General features: G+C 32.6%; 1 protein-coding gene across 1 annotated transcript in view; it reads left to right on the forward strand.

Moving 5' to 3' along the window:
- The first annotated feature begins 30 nt into the window (after nucleotides 1-30).
- The window catches only part of qless (decaprenyl diphosphate synthase subunit 1 qless), a 179310-nt gene continuing 159756 nt past the window's right edge, over nucleotides 31-19584 (forward strand). The window contains exon 1 of the mRNA XM_089632924.1: nucleotides 31-265. Coding sequence (XP_089489050.1) covers nucleotides 71-265 — 195 coding nt within the window. The 5' untranslated portion in view covers nucleotides 31-70. The remainder of the gene's footprint in view (nucleotides 266-19584) is intronic.

The raw sequence follows: 19584 nt of genomic DNA on the forward strand, positions 1-19584 counted from the left end.
TTTTTACATGCTCGTTGAAAATGGCGCTCCGCGATCAGCTGTGAGTGGGGATGTGAATGTGGACCGCGCAATGATAGTTTGTGATCAGTTCATAACAGTTTTGACTATGGCGTGTTTAGGGTCTAGTAGGCTTTGTGCCCGTGTTCAAGAGAAAATTTTGTGTCAGTTTACTCAAGCAATACCGCTTAGGAGAAAAGCTGCCACACTTGTGAAAATCAAACCTCACGGATTTCAATTGTCGAGGAGCCTGGTGCAAAGCTGTCAGGTTAGATTTTCATTTTTACAAATTTCCCGCGTTCTGGAGTTATGAAAACGTTCGATGAATTGTATTTCTGCATACTGGGTGAAAATTGATCAATGTTTCTCTCATCAGTTTGATTGTAATTGGCTATATTCTCGTCACGAACTGTCTTCACATTGATTACATAAACGTTATATTGAATGTATGGATACGGATACATAATAAGTATTTCGATTGTGAGTGCCTTTTTTCCTTTTGCTATCATAGCTCACTGATGTGTGATGACGAAGTTGGTGTCATAGAAAGTTGACTATGGTGTTGGTGTGTATCTCAAAATTAAAATAAAATATCCGTTTGTGACGTTACATTGCCTCTCTCGAACGAAAGTGAAATCTGTCGAAAAAGCAATGCTATAGCGCTCTTTAATCGGCCAGGCATTATAACTGGACTACACGAGCAACTCGGTTAGCGAAACTATTCAATTATTATTACAATTTCAACTTTTACTCGCAGACGTTTCACATTTCTTCGTTCCACATGCTTCTGTAGTACTGCATTACTCGACACCTAGTTGGCTAAGCGCTAGGCTTATCACTTGCCAGAGAAGTTGAATGGAATCTACTACCACACGCCTCTTCAAGGTTTTAGTTTTTAATCTGATGGAAAAACTATTTTCCTAGAAAACCTAAAATTTATACTCAAATGTGCGTTTTTATTCGAATTCTAATTGGAAAACATTATATTTTTCACAAAGTTTAATACATTCATTCAGTTAAAACATTATCCTTTTAACATTATAAGTTAAATAAATTCACCATTATGTTTTGTTGTTTTCCGGCACGTAGGTACTTATACATTGCGCAATCTCACTCAGTCCGAAAGCTTTTATGTAAAAATAATCATTTTTGTATTTATTATTGAGAATTTTCCGAAAGATAGCATTAAAAAAATATATTTTAGTCGTCTCCGAAATCGGTACCTGGTCAAAAAAGGCGCTATAAAAATTATCCTATTATTATTATTTAACTTGTGCAAGGTAACATCTAAACCTAAATATGTTTGTAACTTATAAAATATAAGCCTTCCTAGATGAGAACTTGTAAGTTTTCTAAGTCAATCAGTTAGAATTTTCACAAAAATGAGTTTTTTCTCCATTTTAATCCTGATCTCAAAAGTTTTTTGAGTGGAATTTCATTGTTATGGGATTTTCTAATGGGTTGTGATTTTTTCTGGTGTAATTATTGATTATAACACAGCGTCCTAAGAACGGGTTGTTTCAGATAATTTGAACAATTCTTTAAATTTCAAAGTTAATTTTGAAGTTCTGTGAAAGATGTTTTCAAGTTCTGTTATTATTTCAGTTCTGTTAAGCTACTAGCCTATAATGATATAGGTACTAACAGAACTTGAATAGGAACTTCTCAGAACCTGTAAATGAACGTTGAAATTTGATGAATTGTTCAAATTCAGCGAAACAACCCATCGTTTGGCAAGCATTCGATTTGACAAGCAAGTCTTGGAGCTATATATACCCTTGGAGGAATAAAAAGTAACTACAGAAAACACATTTAAAATGTTATTAAAATTTTATACACAGTTGCACGTTCCACGCTCATACCGCGAAACTTTGGAAGCTTATTCATGAAAAACTAAACAAAAAATGAAGACCTGGTTTTTTCGTTAATGCCCATTTGAAAATGTTTTGATGAATGTCTTATTTTTGTGTGGTTTACAAAGCGGTCCTATAAACAGACCTTTATAATTATTATTTCTTACCACTGGGTCAGCTGTTCTATTTAAGATTTGAAATGTGAGGGTGGCCATTTTTTTAACCGAAAGTTAAAGCTAGGATTACACTCGCCAATTTTTATAACATATTTTTAGGTAATTATAATCGCTTTTTGAAAAACTATGCTAGGAGTTTTTCTTAGATTACCAATGAATAACCACCCCCAAAGTTTTGCGGTATGAAACACGGTTTATATACACTATTAATTTGTGAAACCGAAAAATAAAGTAGTGAACTTTCTGGATTTCGAGTATCTCTTTAATTTATTACGACAGTGAACAAAATTTAAACAGTGTTCTAAATTACGTAACTACTTAACTTTACAAAAATTGAAATCGGTAGGTACCTGACTACATTATTCGATTTTTTAAATGCCTTTGAAGAGGCCGCCCCCTCGTGAATTATTTGTGAAACTAATAGATCTGATATGTGCAACTTTTCGGATTTCGAGTTTCTTTGGTAATTTTCGTAAAATTATACCGAATTGAGTGTTTGTCCTCGATTCATTATTGACATAACAACATTAGTCAAAAGAAAGGCCTAACCAAAATGAGGGAGGGGCAACTACGCAAGATATTTTGTCCGATTTCTCTTCCGGTATCGATGAGCGCATATTACGCATCAAGCCCCAGCTATTTAAATTGTTAAGTTCACAAAAATCTTAATGGTTGCGAGATTATTATCATTATTCTGTTAACGAAATTAATTAATTTTTGTTAGCCTCACCACGCTTTTGAAACAGGTACTTACATGAAGCTTCGGACCATAAATAATAGTAGGTCATTTTCTTACTCTGATATTTATTTATCTATGATAAATAAAGTTGAAAAAAAGGTTTGATTACCACCATCTTTTATTAATACAAGCCGTGCTTTATAAAATGAACTGACAGTTGAAGAGACCTGTTTTCGGACTTTTGCACTTGGTTAGTATACATATACAGTAGTATAGTTAGTATAGGTTATTAGTATCAAACCCTGCTAAACCAAAACCTCTTGGATCACTGGGATACTCATTCTAAGCAGCCTCATAACTTGTATGGGATTTTATAAAAAGTTTAATTTTTTTTCAATTTATTCTTATTGATTAAAAAATCTTAAAATGTTTAAGTTAATTTAAAAAAAAACTAAATAAAAAATAATTATTTGAAGGTTCTCATACAAGTTAGGAGGCTGATTTGAATCTGTCTCCCGGCCTTTTGTTCTAGGAGGTTTTGGCTAAACCCAGGGCAAAAGTACAGCACGGCCTGTATTAATAAAGATGGCGGTGATTTGATAAATATAGTAGTTAGCTATTGAGATTGTTTATGTGTTTCTTTCCACACAGAATAAAAATAGATATTGTGTTTAAATATGTTAAATATTGTGTATCTTCATCGCGCCTGTAGTATTGGAAGCGGTGGCATTGTTCCCACCCTAAGAAAAATGATCCACGTAAATATTTATTTATTGGCTCATTTATCAGTTGGCCTGGAAAATGCGCTGATTTAAAAACAAATTTAATCTTCTTTTTCTTTTTGTGGCAGGCGGGCGACGTGGATTTGATTTATATGCAAACGGTACGGTACCTATTTTCCCAGTTACAGGAAGCTATATTATGTTCAGTACCAATAAATTATAGTACCTATTTTGGCATTGGAAAATCCCAGTTGCCCTTCGATGATAAAAGGAATCCTACATAATTAAAAAAAACTAATATTTAGGTTTGAACGACATGATAATTTTTTTTCTTTATTTTATTGATATTACGCCCAGCTGGGCTTTTGCATGGATTATAAGAACAGAATATACCTAGTGAGCTATCGAAAATTATACACTAAGTTTTTATTGCATGAAATATCATTAAACTGATAAACTAAATAGGAAACAATGTAACAGTAACATAAAACAAAAAAGAAACGAGAACAATACTTCATATAAGACAAATCAGTAAAAAAACGCTGCTATTCTTTTTAGGATTCAAAAAATTTCTTATGCTTAGTTCTACAAATGGTGTCATTAAATATGTCAATAGTACCCCCAAACTTGTTGCCTAGATCATGCATCCTATTGGTTAGTGAGTGTGTCTGATAGTTGGTGGTTTATGTATTACAGAAGAATATTAAATTTTATTTTGTGTTCTAGTCGGTACATGGATAATAATAGTGGCGATTATGGCAGGGCTGTTAATTATGTTTTTGATGACACTGTGTAATACAACCAGGTCTGACATAATCGTATGCCTTTGGACTAATCAGGACGATATTTATAATGTACAGTGGTTGTACACTAACTAACCGAGATACAAGAATCCTGAAAAGAAGAATTTCACGCAGAACATTTGAATACCAGTACGATATTTTTTCTTGCACTTGGATCGTTGATTTTGGGTGCCTATCTGTGTCACCTAAAACCGCCGTTTGGTGATTTTGGGTTGCTTAATAATCGAGAAAGGGGCCTCGAGATAGAGCTGCCCATGGCGGGACAGGTTTTGAATGGAAGTGTTACATTACTCTGAATTTAGAATTATTGGTACCCAATATCAGCTTGCAAGTTTTCTATTAAATTCCCCAGGTTGATCTAAAACGGTCCACGTGTCATTAATCAATCGTTTAAACGGTTTTAACGTTAAATATACGTATGAAATTTCATTCCCATTTTTAAATATATCTATTTTAATTTTGTTTTCTTGATTGTACGAATTAATTAATGAAAGATTAAAATGTAATCTTGGAGGTGAAAATTAACCCACTTTTCGACATGCGATCGAGCTGAAACTCTACAAATACACTCGTTGTCAATGACGACGCATTCTATTAAATTTTGGTGGCACTCACGCACACACGATTTTTACTTAAATTGGATGACATTATAAAAATTTACAGCAGTTAATATAATGTCGGTAGCATTACAGTGTCAATCATCACATCTGCCCGATGATTGGTGCGCAACACGGCATAATATCCCAAAAACCAAAATAAAAATTAAACTGAATGTCAAAATCAAAAAACTCATATAGCGGTGAAGATCTTTCAAGAAATGCCGACCAATATAAAAGAAGAAGAAAATGTATTGAAGTTTTAAAAAGTCGTGAGTTTAACATCTCACGTATAATAATAATTCTAAATTCACCTAACAAAACTAGATACTGACAGTCTTTAGAAAAGATGTAATTTTATCCAATTTTACTACTGAAAAAAATATTCTTGATTTCTTATTATTTGTTAGTTTTTCCGGTTTATGAGTAGGAATTTTCTTAAGATTACAAACTAGATTATTTAAATAATTTAGTGTCAAGTCTTTGCGTTAATAATAAAAATCGTTTCGTGAAATTGAACCATCTGGAACAAATTTCTCAAAAGTATGAAATTTTAAACATCGTTTGAAATGTATGCAATATTAATTATTATATTACGAAATTAGTTTCCGTTGATAAGGAAATGTCGCTATTACGAGTACAAGTATGATATTTTCAAAAAAAAGAGTTGAATTACGAAGCCTTAAAGGACTAATTTTGAAAAAAAAAAAGTTATTAAACCCTTTCTTAATACTTTAAATATTTTTTTTTCTTACAATAAAGAAGAGTGTCTGTGACGGGCGGGCTGCGTGGATTTGATTTTTATACAAATCTGCAGTTTGATGAAATATTGCATACTTGACCTTCGAAACAAGAGGAAGGTCACTGTCTACATGTGACGTCGACCACCCCATTCCTTTTTCCCACCCCCAAAGCAGAATTTTGATACCTCACGTTCTTGACGTTCAAAATAAGATAATATATCTGATTTCGAAAAACTCTATGAATGTAAACTTATTACTACTGAAATATCCTGTGTCATACATGACATCTGTCAGATAATGACAAGTTGCACAAACACGCCCCCTTTGTTGTTAAAACCATAATTTGTTATGTTACAAATGAAGTGACATTATTTGAAACCACTGACCGGATTAGCCCACATTGAGGTAGATACCACCTGTGGTCCGCGGGCAAAGAATTGCTCTACATTTGGCCCAGCGATTCTCAAATTCTTCTGTCAAATTAAAATGGGTGTAGTGGTATGCTCGGCTCATACAACTGTAGTTAAGCAGATATGGTTGAAATTCTCAATTTTTAAACACTGGCCCAAAATTCATGTCTTTTTTTATATTGTGAAGTTCACAAAAATTGTAGTCAACAAGCCATAAATATTAAAATGGCTCCGATCACAATCTGAAGAACTTACTTAACTTGCCATATTACACAATAATATCATGCCCGAGGAAATTTTGCACTTAGCAGCATTTTTATAAGCCTGATACTTTAAAATATGCTCTATTTTAATACGCGGTAAACAGGGTGTATCGACACGTACCCGACAAACTTTAACCAGCTTTTCCTTAGCACATTTGTAATATGAAAATATGTAATACACATAAAAAAATGTTAAGGGCACTTTGCTGTCCGGTAACATTTTTTTTCAAATAAAAACAAAAAATTATAAAAACATCCACACTCCGTCACTGTCATTGGCATTGTTTCTCGTGTTCAACAGCTGTTATTAGCAAGTGTGTCAAAAAGCGTCTTCGCTCTTTCATACACACTAAATAATAATAGTTAAAAATGAGACGAATGGTGCCATGCCATTTCGTTGTGATTGTAAAAGCGCGCCAATGTAGGTACGTACGTATATTATTCAACGAAACTCGAATAAAATATTGCCAGATGGGTTATCAAACTGTGACAAAGGATAAAACAGTGGTGACATGTGGTGAAAATATGAATGGTAAATTTTTTACTAAAAAAAATGTTACCGGACAGCAAAGTGCCCTTAACATTTTTTACTCCAAATGTGCTAAGGAATAGCTGGTTAAAGTTTGTCGGGTACGTGCCGATACACCCTGTATAATTGAAGCATTTACAATATTTATAAGCCATCAAATTTTCAAACGAAAAACAATTGATTTTACTGTTTAACCATCTACTGTTTGATCATCTTGTGTTAGCTAACAATGTTGCCGCTTTTCTTGTTGAGGGGTGGGCAGATACTCCCACAAAACTCTGTCTTACAACACACTCCTTGCTTCGTTCACATTCGAGCATACATTCATACTCCTCTGTAATTCTAACACTTGACATGACCTGACTCAAGTATTTTATTCACTTGGTTATGATATGTCTTCTTCTTCTTCTTCGTCTTGCCCAATGTAACACATCCTCGCTGTTATTGCACCGCTGGCATATGGCATTTGGCTCATGGTGTTCGTGGCCGAGTATTCTAGGCTTTATTCGTCCGATGGATTCATTCCGTTATTATTATTAGTCGGACGGACTTTCTCGCCATCGCTGCTTGTTTATATTCACTGTCATCGCTTTCTTTTACTTCTGCCGTTACACGAATGTCCCGAGCATTGTTGTCCGTTTACATATTAATTAACCGGAGTTAACATCGGTTAACCGAGGTTTGGCCACTCGATAACTACTGCATAAAAATATTGATTTCCTCTCTCCATGTGATGTCTCCATTTTTTTTGCGATAATGAGATATGAAATGGACTCTACCGAGGAGAATCTATTTTTGTATGTGCAAAAATATGGATTCTACAATTTTTATCGACCATTCCGAAGATTTACATATTTCAACTTGAAAACATCAAATTTCCAAGAGATGAACATTTTTGGCACAATCGTTTATGTAGATCACAGACATAGGAATTAATAGACGAGAAGATAATGGCGAGGGGTAAAATCAACTGTTGAAGAACGAAGGGAGTGAAGCTGACTGTGATTCGTCAATAAATCAATCTGACAGTAAATAGGCATCTCGCATTATAATATCACCATTTACTTCTTAAAAGTAAAATCTGCTTTTGAATGAATAGACATTTTTACATGGGAGCGCAAATTACTCGCCACGTTATGAACAAATTTGCGAAGTCCAAATTCGGCAAAAAAATTCGGTTATATTTTCAGAGTCGAATATTTCGTTTAAGTATTTAGTTAAGACACTTTTATAAATGTTCATAATTTACTTCCCAGCAACCAACCAGCTTTGTGTTTCGCGTCCAGACGTTTCTCGATGTGATAGTAACAACTGATTCATATTATACGATGTGAATATGCTTAAAATAAAGTAAAATAATGCTTATATATGGAATGTAATACGACAATTGGGTTTATTCTCTTTTTCACATCTATTTTTACAAGTTTTCATAGTACAAGTCAACATTTTGCCGTGTTATTTCGTAAAATGAACCGATGATGCCTCGACCATAGTTCGCACAAGAATGATGACGTCACGTTTTCAAATTTCACTTGAGGCCATACGCGAGCACAGCCGGCTCCAATGGAACCGGTATGGGGAGTGGGGATAATACGCTTTTAATCACTTAGGGCAGGTCTACTAATATTCATATGTCTATGATGTAGATACAACATATTGCCGTTATGCTATCGATATATACAACGTAATGCACTCAGTTTTATCGATCGCATCCAATAATGCAATTTTTTTTTATCAACACAGCATTGCTTACATCACCTCACAATCAATGACTAGGCAAATCTTAATAGTTTACATATTTATATCTCATTCCAACTATAGTCTGTATTCCCCAATACAACGTTTATACAGTTTTGGAAACAAATATTTAAAGTATATGGATGTATTTGACAATAATTTGAACTTGACAAACTTCAAACGCGGTATGAGCCACATAGTATCACATCATTGGTATGACCTATTACTAGTTTATGAAACTATTGTTACACAGATTTTATCATTTGTATTAATATCGTCGTTGTTTTAGAGGATATTGACAGATTATTGACAGATTATCGATATTTATGTTACATATTTATTAATTTTTATCATTATTTTCATTGTAATTTTCAAAAAAAGTTGTAGTACATTGTATGTAAAAGCTCTCAGAGAATTTAAATCAAATAAATGAATAAATAGGAGATGCTGTTGTTAGTTTTAGTTGTTTGTGTAGGTATTATTTAGTTGTTCGTGTAGGTATTATTTAATTTCGAAATAATCTTTTTTGAGCATATTTATATTATTAATTTTTTATTGACATTATGAAGAAAGGTACAAATTATTAATATCTTACGTAGTATTCGTAAGTAACTAATTTATTTTCTAGTTAGTAGAGAATATTATCTGGTCTAACTGGGTAGCTACTTTAATGTATTTACTAGTATATTTAAATAGATAATTATTATTTACTTGTACAAATAATTGCTTAAAAATAGTCGTTAAATTTAGTTACTAAAATATATCTGGAATCATCGGTAAAATATCAATCAGTTTATTGGTTTTTGATAATAAAAAAATCACTTTTTATTACAAGTAAATCGTTAAATAGCTTTGGGCCTAGGTATGTTTTTGTGTAGCTGTCGTGTTGCATTGAGGTTATATATTCCCTGATATTCTAGGTAAAATTCGCGTCGAGGACAAGGTGGAATCTTTAAAAACTTTTACAACACGCAGGACCTTAAATTTATCAAAAAAATCACTGATTGGAAATTCGCTTTTAAAAGAATAACTTTAATAATATTTTTGTCTTATAAATGCTTCCCTACACAATTACACCATACTGCAACACCGACTGTATCAGAGCATAGTAAACCATATTAATATTTGAAAGTTTCAGAATAAAGGGGTAAAGTGCGCTAACTTCGAAAGGTGATTCTATATGATTGTAGAAGTAAAAAAGATAAATATCATTTTTCGAAAATCCAATATCATTTCCTATACAAAAATATTTACCCATATACTAATATTTATTTTCCCATACAAAAAATTCAACGTTTAATTAAAAAAAAACTACCTTAAAATATTGAAATTTCGAAAAAAGTTATTCATCTTTTTTACTTCTAAAATCATGTAGAATCACCCCCCCGAACTTAGCGCACTTTACACTCAGAAACCTCTCTTTTAACAAAAATCAACACGTTTCTTGAATTTCATATTATTTTCTATAGTGATCCCCAGATATTTAAATACGATATTACGCTATATTTATTTTAACATAAGGAGTATAGCATTAATTGTCTATCTAACCTGTAACACGTTTAAAATTGTCAAATTGCTCATTTATTGATTCATAAAAATTGACACCCAGTCACCAAGGTTTAATGACCCGTATAAATAAAAAAAAAACGTAAATACACCTTTTTTTATAAACGTAGTCACTATTTGAGTTTGAATTAAATTGAAAAAATCATTTTCTATGGTACACATTCTGTATAATTTTAACACGTAGTCTGTTAAATTAGAGACTTATTATAGCTCTTAGCGTTGTTCACAAAATTTGTATGTTTATTTTTTTTACGCCAACGTTATTAGTTATTAGCTTTTTGCACTTTAAACGATTAAATATTAATTTAAAAAGAAAACTGAAAGGATGAAGTGCAGTAGGTACAGATGTTCAACTAGGTCATACCTACACATATCGACATGTATACAAAATATAAGAAATTGATAAGTTAAAATTTCGACAGTTTTTCTTCGTGTTATTCATGAACCATGAATTGACGAAGTTTATAAAATTTTATTGATCTAACATAATTTCAGATATTGAAAAGAATTATCGGAATTTTAATTTGTGACTGATAATTTTATTGGGCAATGCAAAATGGTCACATTAGAAAAACAAATATTTCGTAAAATGGGTATTTTCGAAGGTAAGCCGGCGGTATTTTTTGGGTCACAGTCTCCACGAACTAATCTTTTGAATTAGAATATACATAATATTAATGTACCTACTCATCAGTTCAAGGTGCTAAGATTTGTAAAACATATAATTTAATGGGTACTTTAATCTCGATTGTGCGTCTGTGATGTAACCGACATGTCAAAATGTAATTTTGCGATAATTTATCTTAAAAAATATCCCTGATTGTCTTCCTTTATTTATTGATCTTCATTCTACATTCATTCGAATTTCAAGGGATGGTAGGTGAGGCATTTAAATTCAACGGATAGTAGGTGAGGCATATAATTTCAAGGGATAGTTGGTGAGGCATTTAATTTCAAGGGATGGTAGGTGAGGCATTTAATTTCAAGGGATGGTAGGCGAGGCATTTAAATTCAAGAGATGGTAGGTGGGGTATTTACATTCAAGGTATGGTAGCTGGGCATGTAAATTCAAGGATGGTAGGTGGGGCATTTAAAAATAAATAATTGTTATGAATCTACCTTTTTGGATATAATTTTTTTTCTTTGTACTTTCCTCTTTGTAGTAGTTTCATAAAAAAAACATGGTAGTATTTTTATAAAAAATATTTTAAATGGATAAAAAATTCACCCCATTCTACACAGCATTCTCTGTCTTTGTGCAATATTTTTGGAGGCCATTCGAATATGCTAACGTATTAACATTTATTTGGGCTACTTTTTATACTGATCTTCAATCATCGATAAATAAATCACGGATTATGATTAAAGTAATGCTCTTAATTAAATGCATTTAATTTAAAGTTGACACATTTCATTTGTCGGTTTAATTATTTTAACGACTGTTAATAATTATTAATCGATTAATTTTTCTTTAAATTTTGTCACCTCCCATAATTTTATTTTTGACATTATCTTTTTTAGTACTAGCTGACGTCCCCGGCGTAGCTCGGGCTTTACATAGAGTTTTTAGAGATCAGAATTAGACAGTGACCTTTCTCTTCATCAATCTCGGAATAAAACTGTAGATTTGTATGAAAATAAACGCCGCCCGCTCGGTATCTGCCACGCTGCTGCCCGCGACAAACATTCTACTTTGCATAAATAGATAGATAGATTATATCCTATTCAGGTGCCAAATAGTATGATATTTTCTCCGCACGTGTAAATCTGTCTTATGCATTTAACTTTATATAAGTACTATGCCAGCTTTTTCTTCTAGAAGAGCCAAGATAATTGAAGACTTCTACAAAATGTTCGTAGTGCCCCACGTGATCTCCAATAACCTTCATGCAAGGTCAGACAATGACGTTGACCATCGGTGATTAGAATTTCACGTGATGCTCTTTATGAATTTCGTACACTTTTTACCATGACCCCTATAAATAATATGTAATTATTTTTATAAAATATATTATACACTTGTGTATAATTCGTCAATTTCCTCTTGATCGTGTGCAGTGGATCAGTTATGTCGAAGGTCGGCAGTTCCGGTTGTTTTGGCTCACAGTTTTTTCAACAGAAAAATGTTGTATTCAGTTAGAGAGTACTGATCGCATCTGTATTTTCAGATAGATATAACGTGAATATTAGATGATTTGCCGTATAATATTGTATCTAAAAGGGTTTGAAACACTTGCCCCGTAAAGTTATACATTTCCTTAATATTACAGAAATTTAATATGTTAAGATCAGAATAATTTATTTTAAATTTTGCCAGATCGTTCAAAATAGCGTAGGCAATAGCTAATTTGTAGAAATTTGATTTATGAGGCGCTTAAGAATAAGCGTGAAATTGTTCTTGTTAACTACTACAGTCATCTTCAGACACACTTGAACATTAAAATTCATGAAAAAAGTGTATCGAATATTAAATATCTCAATAAACTAAAAAAAATACTGCTCCTATTCAATGATGATAATTAGCAATTAAAGTAAAAGTGACTGAAGGTAGTGATGGATCAAACCGAAAAATTTGCCTCCGAAATAATTTAATTATAGAGCAATGTTTCCAAAACTCTTTTTCGAAGACGATTCAATGAAAAGCGTTGACATCCATGGAAACCTTCAAAGAATAAATTGTTAGTCATATGTTATTCTACGAATGGGGTTGTGAGACTTCACATAGACTATGCATTGACTTACATCGATCATTGATGAAGCACCAGGTTGTGTTACAAAGAGTCATTAACAACTTAATTGACAGTCCTGCCATCGTTGCCACTGTTAAATTTCATGTGCCGACTGCAAATCAAGACAAAATATAACATTCTTCTGCAATACATACACAACCAACCATCAGACACACTCACTAACCAATAGAATATATTATCTGGGCAACAAGTTTGGGGGTACTATCCGTAAAATTGATATATTTACTGACTCCATTTATAGAATTGAGCTTAATCTATACTAGCACTTTGTTGAATCCTACAAATTAGAGTAGTGTTGGTAATGTAGTTTTAGTGATTTGTCTTATATGTAATATTGTTCTAGTTTCAATATTATTTTATGTTAATGTTACATTTTTTACTAATATTGTTTTATCTTCAGTTAATCAGTTTACTGTTATAACATGCTTTAATTTTTTTCGTATAATTTCGATAGCTCACTAGATATATACTGTTTTTAAAATCCATGTAAAAGTCCGGCTGGGTGTAAAACCAAATAAGTACCTGTTTGGTGTAAGCACTAGCAATAAGCACCAACAACCATAGACAATAAAGTGTTAACCCAATGCTATGTTGTTGTGATTCCGCTAAGTAGGCGACTCGATGTTGATGTTCTGAGTTCTCAACGGCAGATAGCAACATAACTGGCGGTGGTACTTACTTTCGTTACGCCAAGCAACTTTTACTTTCGCCTCCCGCGTCTTCGGTGTATCCGCTAGATATAAAAAGTCAGGTAAATCGAAAGAATTAGTACAAGTGGTCGGAGCAACTGCTTCGCACTCATTAGGTAAGCCCAGTGTTTACCTTCCCCCCACTACTAATGGCCTACTTTTGGTTTAAATTCCACCTGCAAAACGTTCGCGATTTCGCGTTTTGTTAAATATGTCGTAGTTACGATTAAGGGCGACTTGCACCAACTATCGCAAATTTTATCTTAAATTGTATTTAACTAAACGTATTTAAGACCCTAAATACATTTAACTTAAATGCGTTTAGTTGCTTCCTGCACCACGCAGTTCGGTGGCAATTTTAGTTAAACGTGTTTAACGCGTCGGTAAAACAGTTACCGCGTGTTTACCGCCATTAACGCGTAAATAAAACAGCTACGATGTTTCATTTTACTTGAAGTGTCAAAATATTTTGTGATTGTGTGTGTGGTTTAATAGTGTTTTCATTTATTTTATGAAGAAAAAGTTGAATCAAATAGACATAATGATGAAATAAGACAAAAAGAGCTTCTGTTGTTGGAATTAAAAATAAAACAATTATCCGAGTAATTTTGTTTTTTATTTCTTTTAAATATTATATTGTTTTAAAGTATTATAAGAATGCTGTAGGTATGATTAGAAGTTTACAACCTTGCAAAGTACTCCTCGATAAGGATTGTTAGCTCCAGGTGACGAGCACCTCGCTGATGTTTTTATTGGTGTTGAATTTTAACTGAGGTTCAATTTCTTGCACTAATAATGATGTCATTTCTTTACTGAGACGAAATCTTCTTTGAAACTTCTTGAGTGTTTCAAATAAATTTGTTCTTGTGTTTACTTCTCTGACTATATTATAATTTCTATAATATAATTTCTTCATGGTCGTCAGAATACAAATCCCAAATGTTCATTGTGAATACAAATTAAAATGAGATAGATTTTAACCACAATCAGAAATCGAAGAGATAACCTAAAAAAATTTGACAGTACTGCTTAGAGTGGGGCTAAACACGTTTAACTCGGTTAAACGGCCGCTTTTGGGTATTTAACTTTGACAGTTCTTTAAACGCATTTAACGACTTAAATTTTATGGTGCAAGACGCCAAGTCGACTTAAATCAAATAATGTGTTTAAAATTGTATTTAAATCAAATTTAACTTATGGTGCAAGCCGCCCTTAGTGTTTTTTATAGCGTTAAACATTATATTTAAAATATCATGTGCCTAAAAGAGATAAGATAAAGAAGTTATATTATTTCTGTAACACATTCTGAACTACCTTGGTATTTACAGTATTCTTGTGTAGACTACTACTTTCTGTAAAAGCTATATACTTATATGAAGTTCAAGTTTGTATTCGCTGAAAAATTACTTCACTAAATTTAATGCACAAGGCAGTAGGTACCAGTGTTGCCAACTCCGCTTCTTAAGAGCTAGAGTTAGCTCTAAATTTAGGCCATCAGCTTCAAAATGTGGTTTACCTTCTTAGCTCGTTATTTTCAAATAATCTAGCTCCTTTTTGAAAATAAAAAAAAATAAGGGAGATAAACAATTTTTAAGGAAAAAAACACAAAAATCTATGGAAATTCTGCAAACTTTGACGAAATTAGTTAATTGTGGGGAATTATTTTCCTAGCCACCCCAAGTAATGGGGGGAATAATTTTTCCCTGAAATTCTCTAGTAACCCCCCCTCCATGGGCTTGGATCTATTTCAGCTTCTTTTCGGGAGACGACTAGCTTTATTTTGAATATCGAGCTTGCAACACTGGTAGGTACCCCCAGTCTTTTTTTATCAACATGGCGACTTCTCTTATTTTTAACTCATGCTATAGTTTAATCATGATTCGAACTGAATATAACTGCGTTGAACTAGGTATTCCTGACATAAATAGCTGTGCGAATTTCGTGACGCTAGCTCACCGTTCGTGATTGATTTGATTGTCTGATTTGTAGTGATTTTAGAGTCTCGTTTTCGTAAACAGCAGAGAATACTCGTACCCCCTCGTGGGGAAGTAAAAATATATCACAAACGTACGTAGGTAGATATGTTTTGTATATTTTATTCTATTTATTAGTTTCTATTACCAGAATTGTGTACGTAATTCTGTAGTTGGGACTCACTAATATAAATGAATAATATGTAAATTATTTTTTATAATTTCATAAATATTTTTTTATCGCAGATTTAGTTCTAGATACTTAATTTCGTAAATAAATTCAATATTATACTAGTCGTATCATTTAGTATGTGTGTTATATCGATTCGTAACAGATATTGTTGTCCGTTTAACTTCGTTGTATCTTAATCTGATATCAGGCGTGCGAAATAATAATTTTAAAAAAACTAAAGATTAGGCCTTATCGATACAGTTCAGTATAATTTTTGATAAAAAATAGTCGAGTCACAAGGAAATGCACTGACTTTAACCTCAATACAATTTGTTGATCTTAATGCTGTATTAGATTACATTACTAGAAATACTATGCGGATAAATGTACTAAACGCAGTTAGAACCTTATGAAGCAATGTTTCTTTTCCGAAAGGTGAAATAGAATATCTTCCACTCTGAAAGGGACGTACTTGACTTATTTTAACCAGTGATTTCTGACATTTGAAGTAAAAAATACAAAGTAAATTTTAGAATCAGGTGACATTTTTTTTTCTACTTAACCCTTTGCACTCCAAAGATAAAAATATATCAGTAGGTATTGGACATAAAAAAATCTTTAAAAAGGCATTGGGCATAAACATAAAAAAACAGTAGGTATTAGACAGTTAGGATTGGGTGAGGGGTTTGTTGCTTACTAGGCTGATTGACAAGTGACGACACCTGGAAGTTTTTTTTTTTTTTGAAAAAAAAATCTAAAAAAAATCATCGGATTCCAAAATTTCTCTTACATTTCTTACTCCAAATAATGTCAGAAATCACTTGTTAAAGTATGTCATGTACGTCCCTTAACACCCTGTTTATGACTTTTTTTGCAAAAAAATCATTTTAGTGTCTTTTCATTTGCGCTTCGCTGGGTTTTGAACTCGCTGCCTCTGGGCCCGGAGCCAAGGATCTTACAAAGATTTACCGCTATGCTACGGAGTCCGTCCATTAATAACATTGATGAAAATTATTTATCATAAACATGCAATTATTATTCAAATTATGGTATTGTGGGTGTTACACACGACAGCCTGTCTGTTTAAATTTTCTCCGAATGAATGGTTGCATTATTTTCTTCAGGGATAAATAAATATCAATGTTGTATATGTATATATTTTGAAAATATTTTTTATTCAGTTTTATTTTTGTTTTCAATTATATTATATAAGTCTTACAAAACCGAATATAGGTATTAACTTTGATGTAAGAAATCTTTCACTGTTAGTTATAAATATTATTCATTTAATGTTTACTTGATACATATTATAGTATTATTCATTTAATGTTTACTTGATACATATTATAGTATTATTCATTTAATGTTTACTTGATACATATTATAGTATTATTCAGTTAATGTTTACTTGATACATATTATAGTATTATTCATTTAATGTTTACTTGATACATATTATAGTATTATTCATTTAATGCTTACTTGATACATATTATTGTATTGTTCATTTAAAACAACATGTAAATAACATTAATTTATTAATAATTACAAGGGTAGATAGTTTGAATATGATGCAAACATAAACCAAATATATATTTGTTTATAAACTCTTAAATATTATACGATCTTGTACTAGAAATAGATTAGTATTACGGTTTTTTTTCTGGCAAGCATTCCGAAAATACTTATTGTAATACTCGTAAATATCCCTGATATAATTTATGAGCTCTTCCATAGATGGAAATAGATAAGTCTATTATAAGGTTACCCTTAGATGGCGTTAGCTATCGCGAATAATCCTTCTTAATATATTCAAATTCAGCTTGTTTGCGTTCGCAAAACTCGAAAAGTTACAGACCGATATCGCTGAAAATTTCAAAGTTTATTCTTATTAGTTCCAGGAGTGTTTAGAGAGTGGCTTGCATGGTAGAAGAAGCCTGGGACGCCCGAGGAATACTTAACGCAATATCTCTGCACCGAAATGAGATACAGAGTCGATGTAATGTATTTTTTTAATAGTAACACTGTGGTATACAGAAGTTAATAGCAGTGGCGGCTCGTGACTTTTGAGTGTGTTAGAGTGCTAATATTAAAAAAATGGCATTATTGATGTTGTTGTAGCTGAAAACGATTTTTAATTTTTTTTTCCAAAATTCGATTGTTTGTATGAAGATTTTCAGGAAATTTCAGATTTCCTGAAAATCTTCATACAAATAATAAAATTTTTGAAAAAAAAATTTTCAGCTACAACATCAATAATGCCATTTTTTGTAATATTAGCACTCTAGAACACCTAAAAGTCACGAGCCGCTACTGGTCAATAGCAGAAAAGGTCTGAGACGCCAGAGAAAAACATTAGCAATAGCAGCATTGGGTCCACTAGTAGGTTAATAAATAAGGTGAGAATCTCAAGGTCGGGGTCCAGATTATTCCAACCGCCTGCTAATTAAGGTATCAGAGCCATTGTCAATCTAACACAGTAAAAGTCCAAGTGTTTTGTTGAAGCCGGAGTTTTATTGATTAAGAGAGTTTGTGAGAGACAGCACTCATCAATAGGTAAAGTGTTTCATCTTTGATAAGAGGATCGTTATTTATTTTCGATTACCTGTCGCGAGCGAGATATTAAAAATACATCAACAATACATTTCGTCAGAATGAAATAGACATTCACCCGAAATGCGCTAATTGCAATTAAAATCTAAATTGTGTCTTCGTCTCGAGGGAAAAACCGCGACACATCTAATCGGCGATTATATTATATTTTTTTCATACTCCGGTGCCGGTGCCGGTGCCGGTGCCGGTGCCGGTGCCCAGGTGCCCAGGTGCCTGCTTTCCAAATGCTAAATTATCCAATTAGCATTAGACGGCCTGTGCATGAATGTCGTCAGCATTAAACGACACACATAATCCATTGTTCCGTAACAGGTGATGTACCTTTATAATAATATATATTATTATTTTCAATCTGCGTGATTATATTGCTGTTTAAAATACAACACGGCTATGGAAATAATCACCAGACGGCGCCGAATTACCAAAATAAATTAAATATATGAATAATAAATATTTAAAATATATTTATGGCGCGGAAATAAGTGTTAGAAGAAGTTGGAGATGCCCGAGAAAGACACGGCACGATCAAGTGAAATATTTGGGTCGGGTCTCGTCAAGCGTCAGAATAATAGAATAATGTGTATGAGACAGGGTTGTGTGGAGGTATGTCCTCTGCCCACCCCTGTTCGGAAACGGCGAGAAGATTAGTTAGTTAATGATTAAGTATTTTTTTTATGTAACACTTATTTTCAGCTCTTTCATCTCCAACAATGGACGATTTATAAAATCGTCTTGACGATCAAGTAGTACCATCGTAGTTATTCATTGTTACGTGTTTATAACGCCAATTATTGACTCGTAAACCCTGAGAGTTATCCAATTAGCATTAATATATATTTATTTATTTTTTGGAATAACTTATTGAGTGAAACCTCAAATTGTAATATTTGATTATTGAAGACAACATTAGCGATTCTTAAACGAAAATTTGAAACAGAAATTCAGAAAAACATACGGTCACATCTATGACTTGAACCCAGGATCCTTGTCTTGCCGGGACGCCGCTCTACCATAAAGACAGCAGGCAATAAAAATGTGCGATGATAAAATGAAGATAATGTTGGTAGTTCTTATTCGAAGTATGATAAAGTTAAATATGACCGAAGGAGATAAGGTCACATTAGCTCGTCCCGGCAAGACTGGGGTCCTAGGTTCAAGTCCTAGATGTGACCGTGTCTTTTTCTGTTTCTCTTTTTTCGTTTAAGAATCGCTAATTCTGTCTTCAATAATTTGTATATATTCCTAGTTGTGACCGGTATCTTTTTATTTTTCTGTCTCTTGTGCTGTTTCATGTTTCGTTAAGATTTATTAGT

This window comes from Hesperophylax consimilis, chromosome 6 (assembly GCF_061612785.1).
Source record: "Hesperophylax consimilis isolate HC1 chromosome 6, BYU_Hcon_1.0, whole genome shotgun sequence".
Taxonomy (NCBI): Eukaryota; Metazoa; Arthropoda; class Insecta; order Trichoptera; family Limnephilidae; genus Hesperophylax; species Hesperophylax consimilis.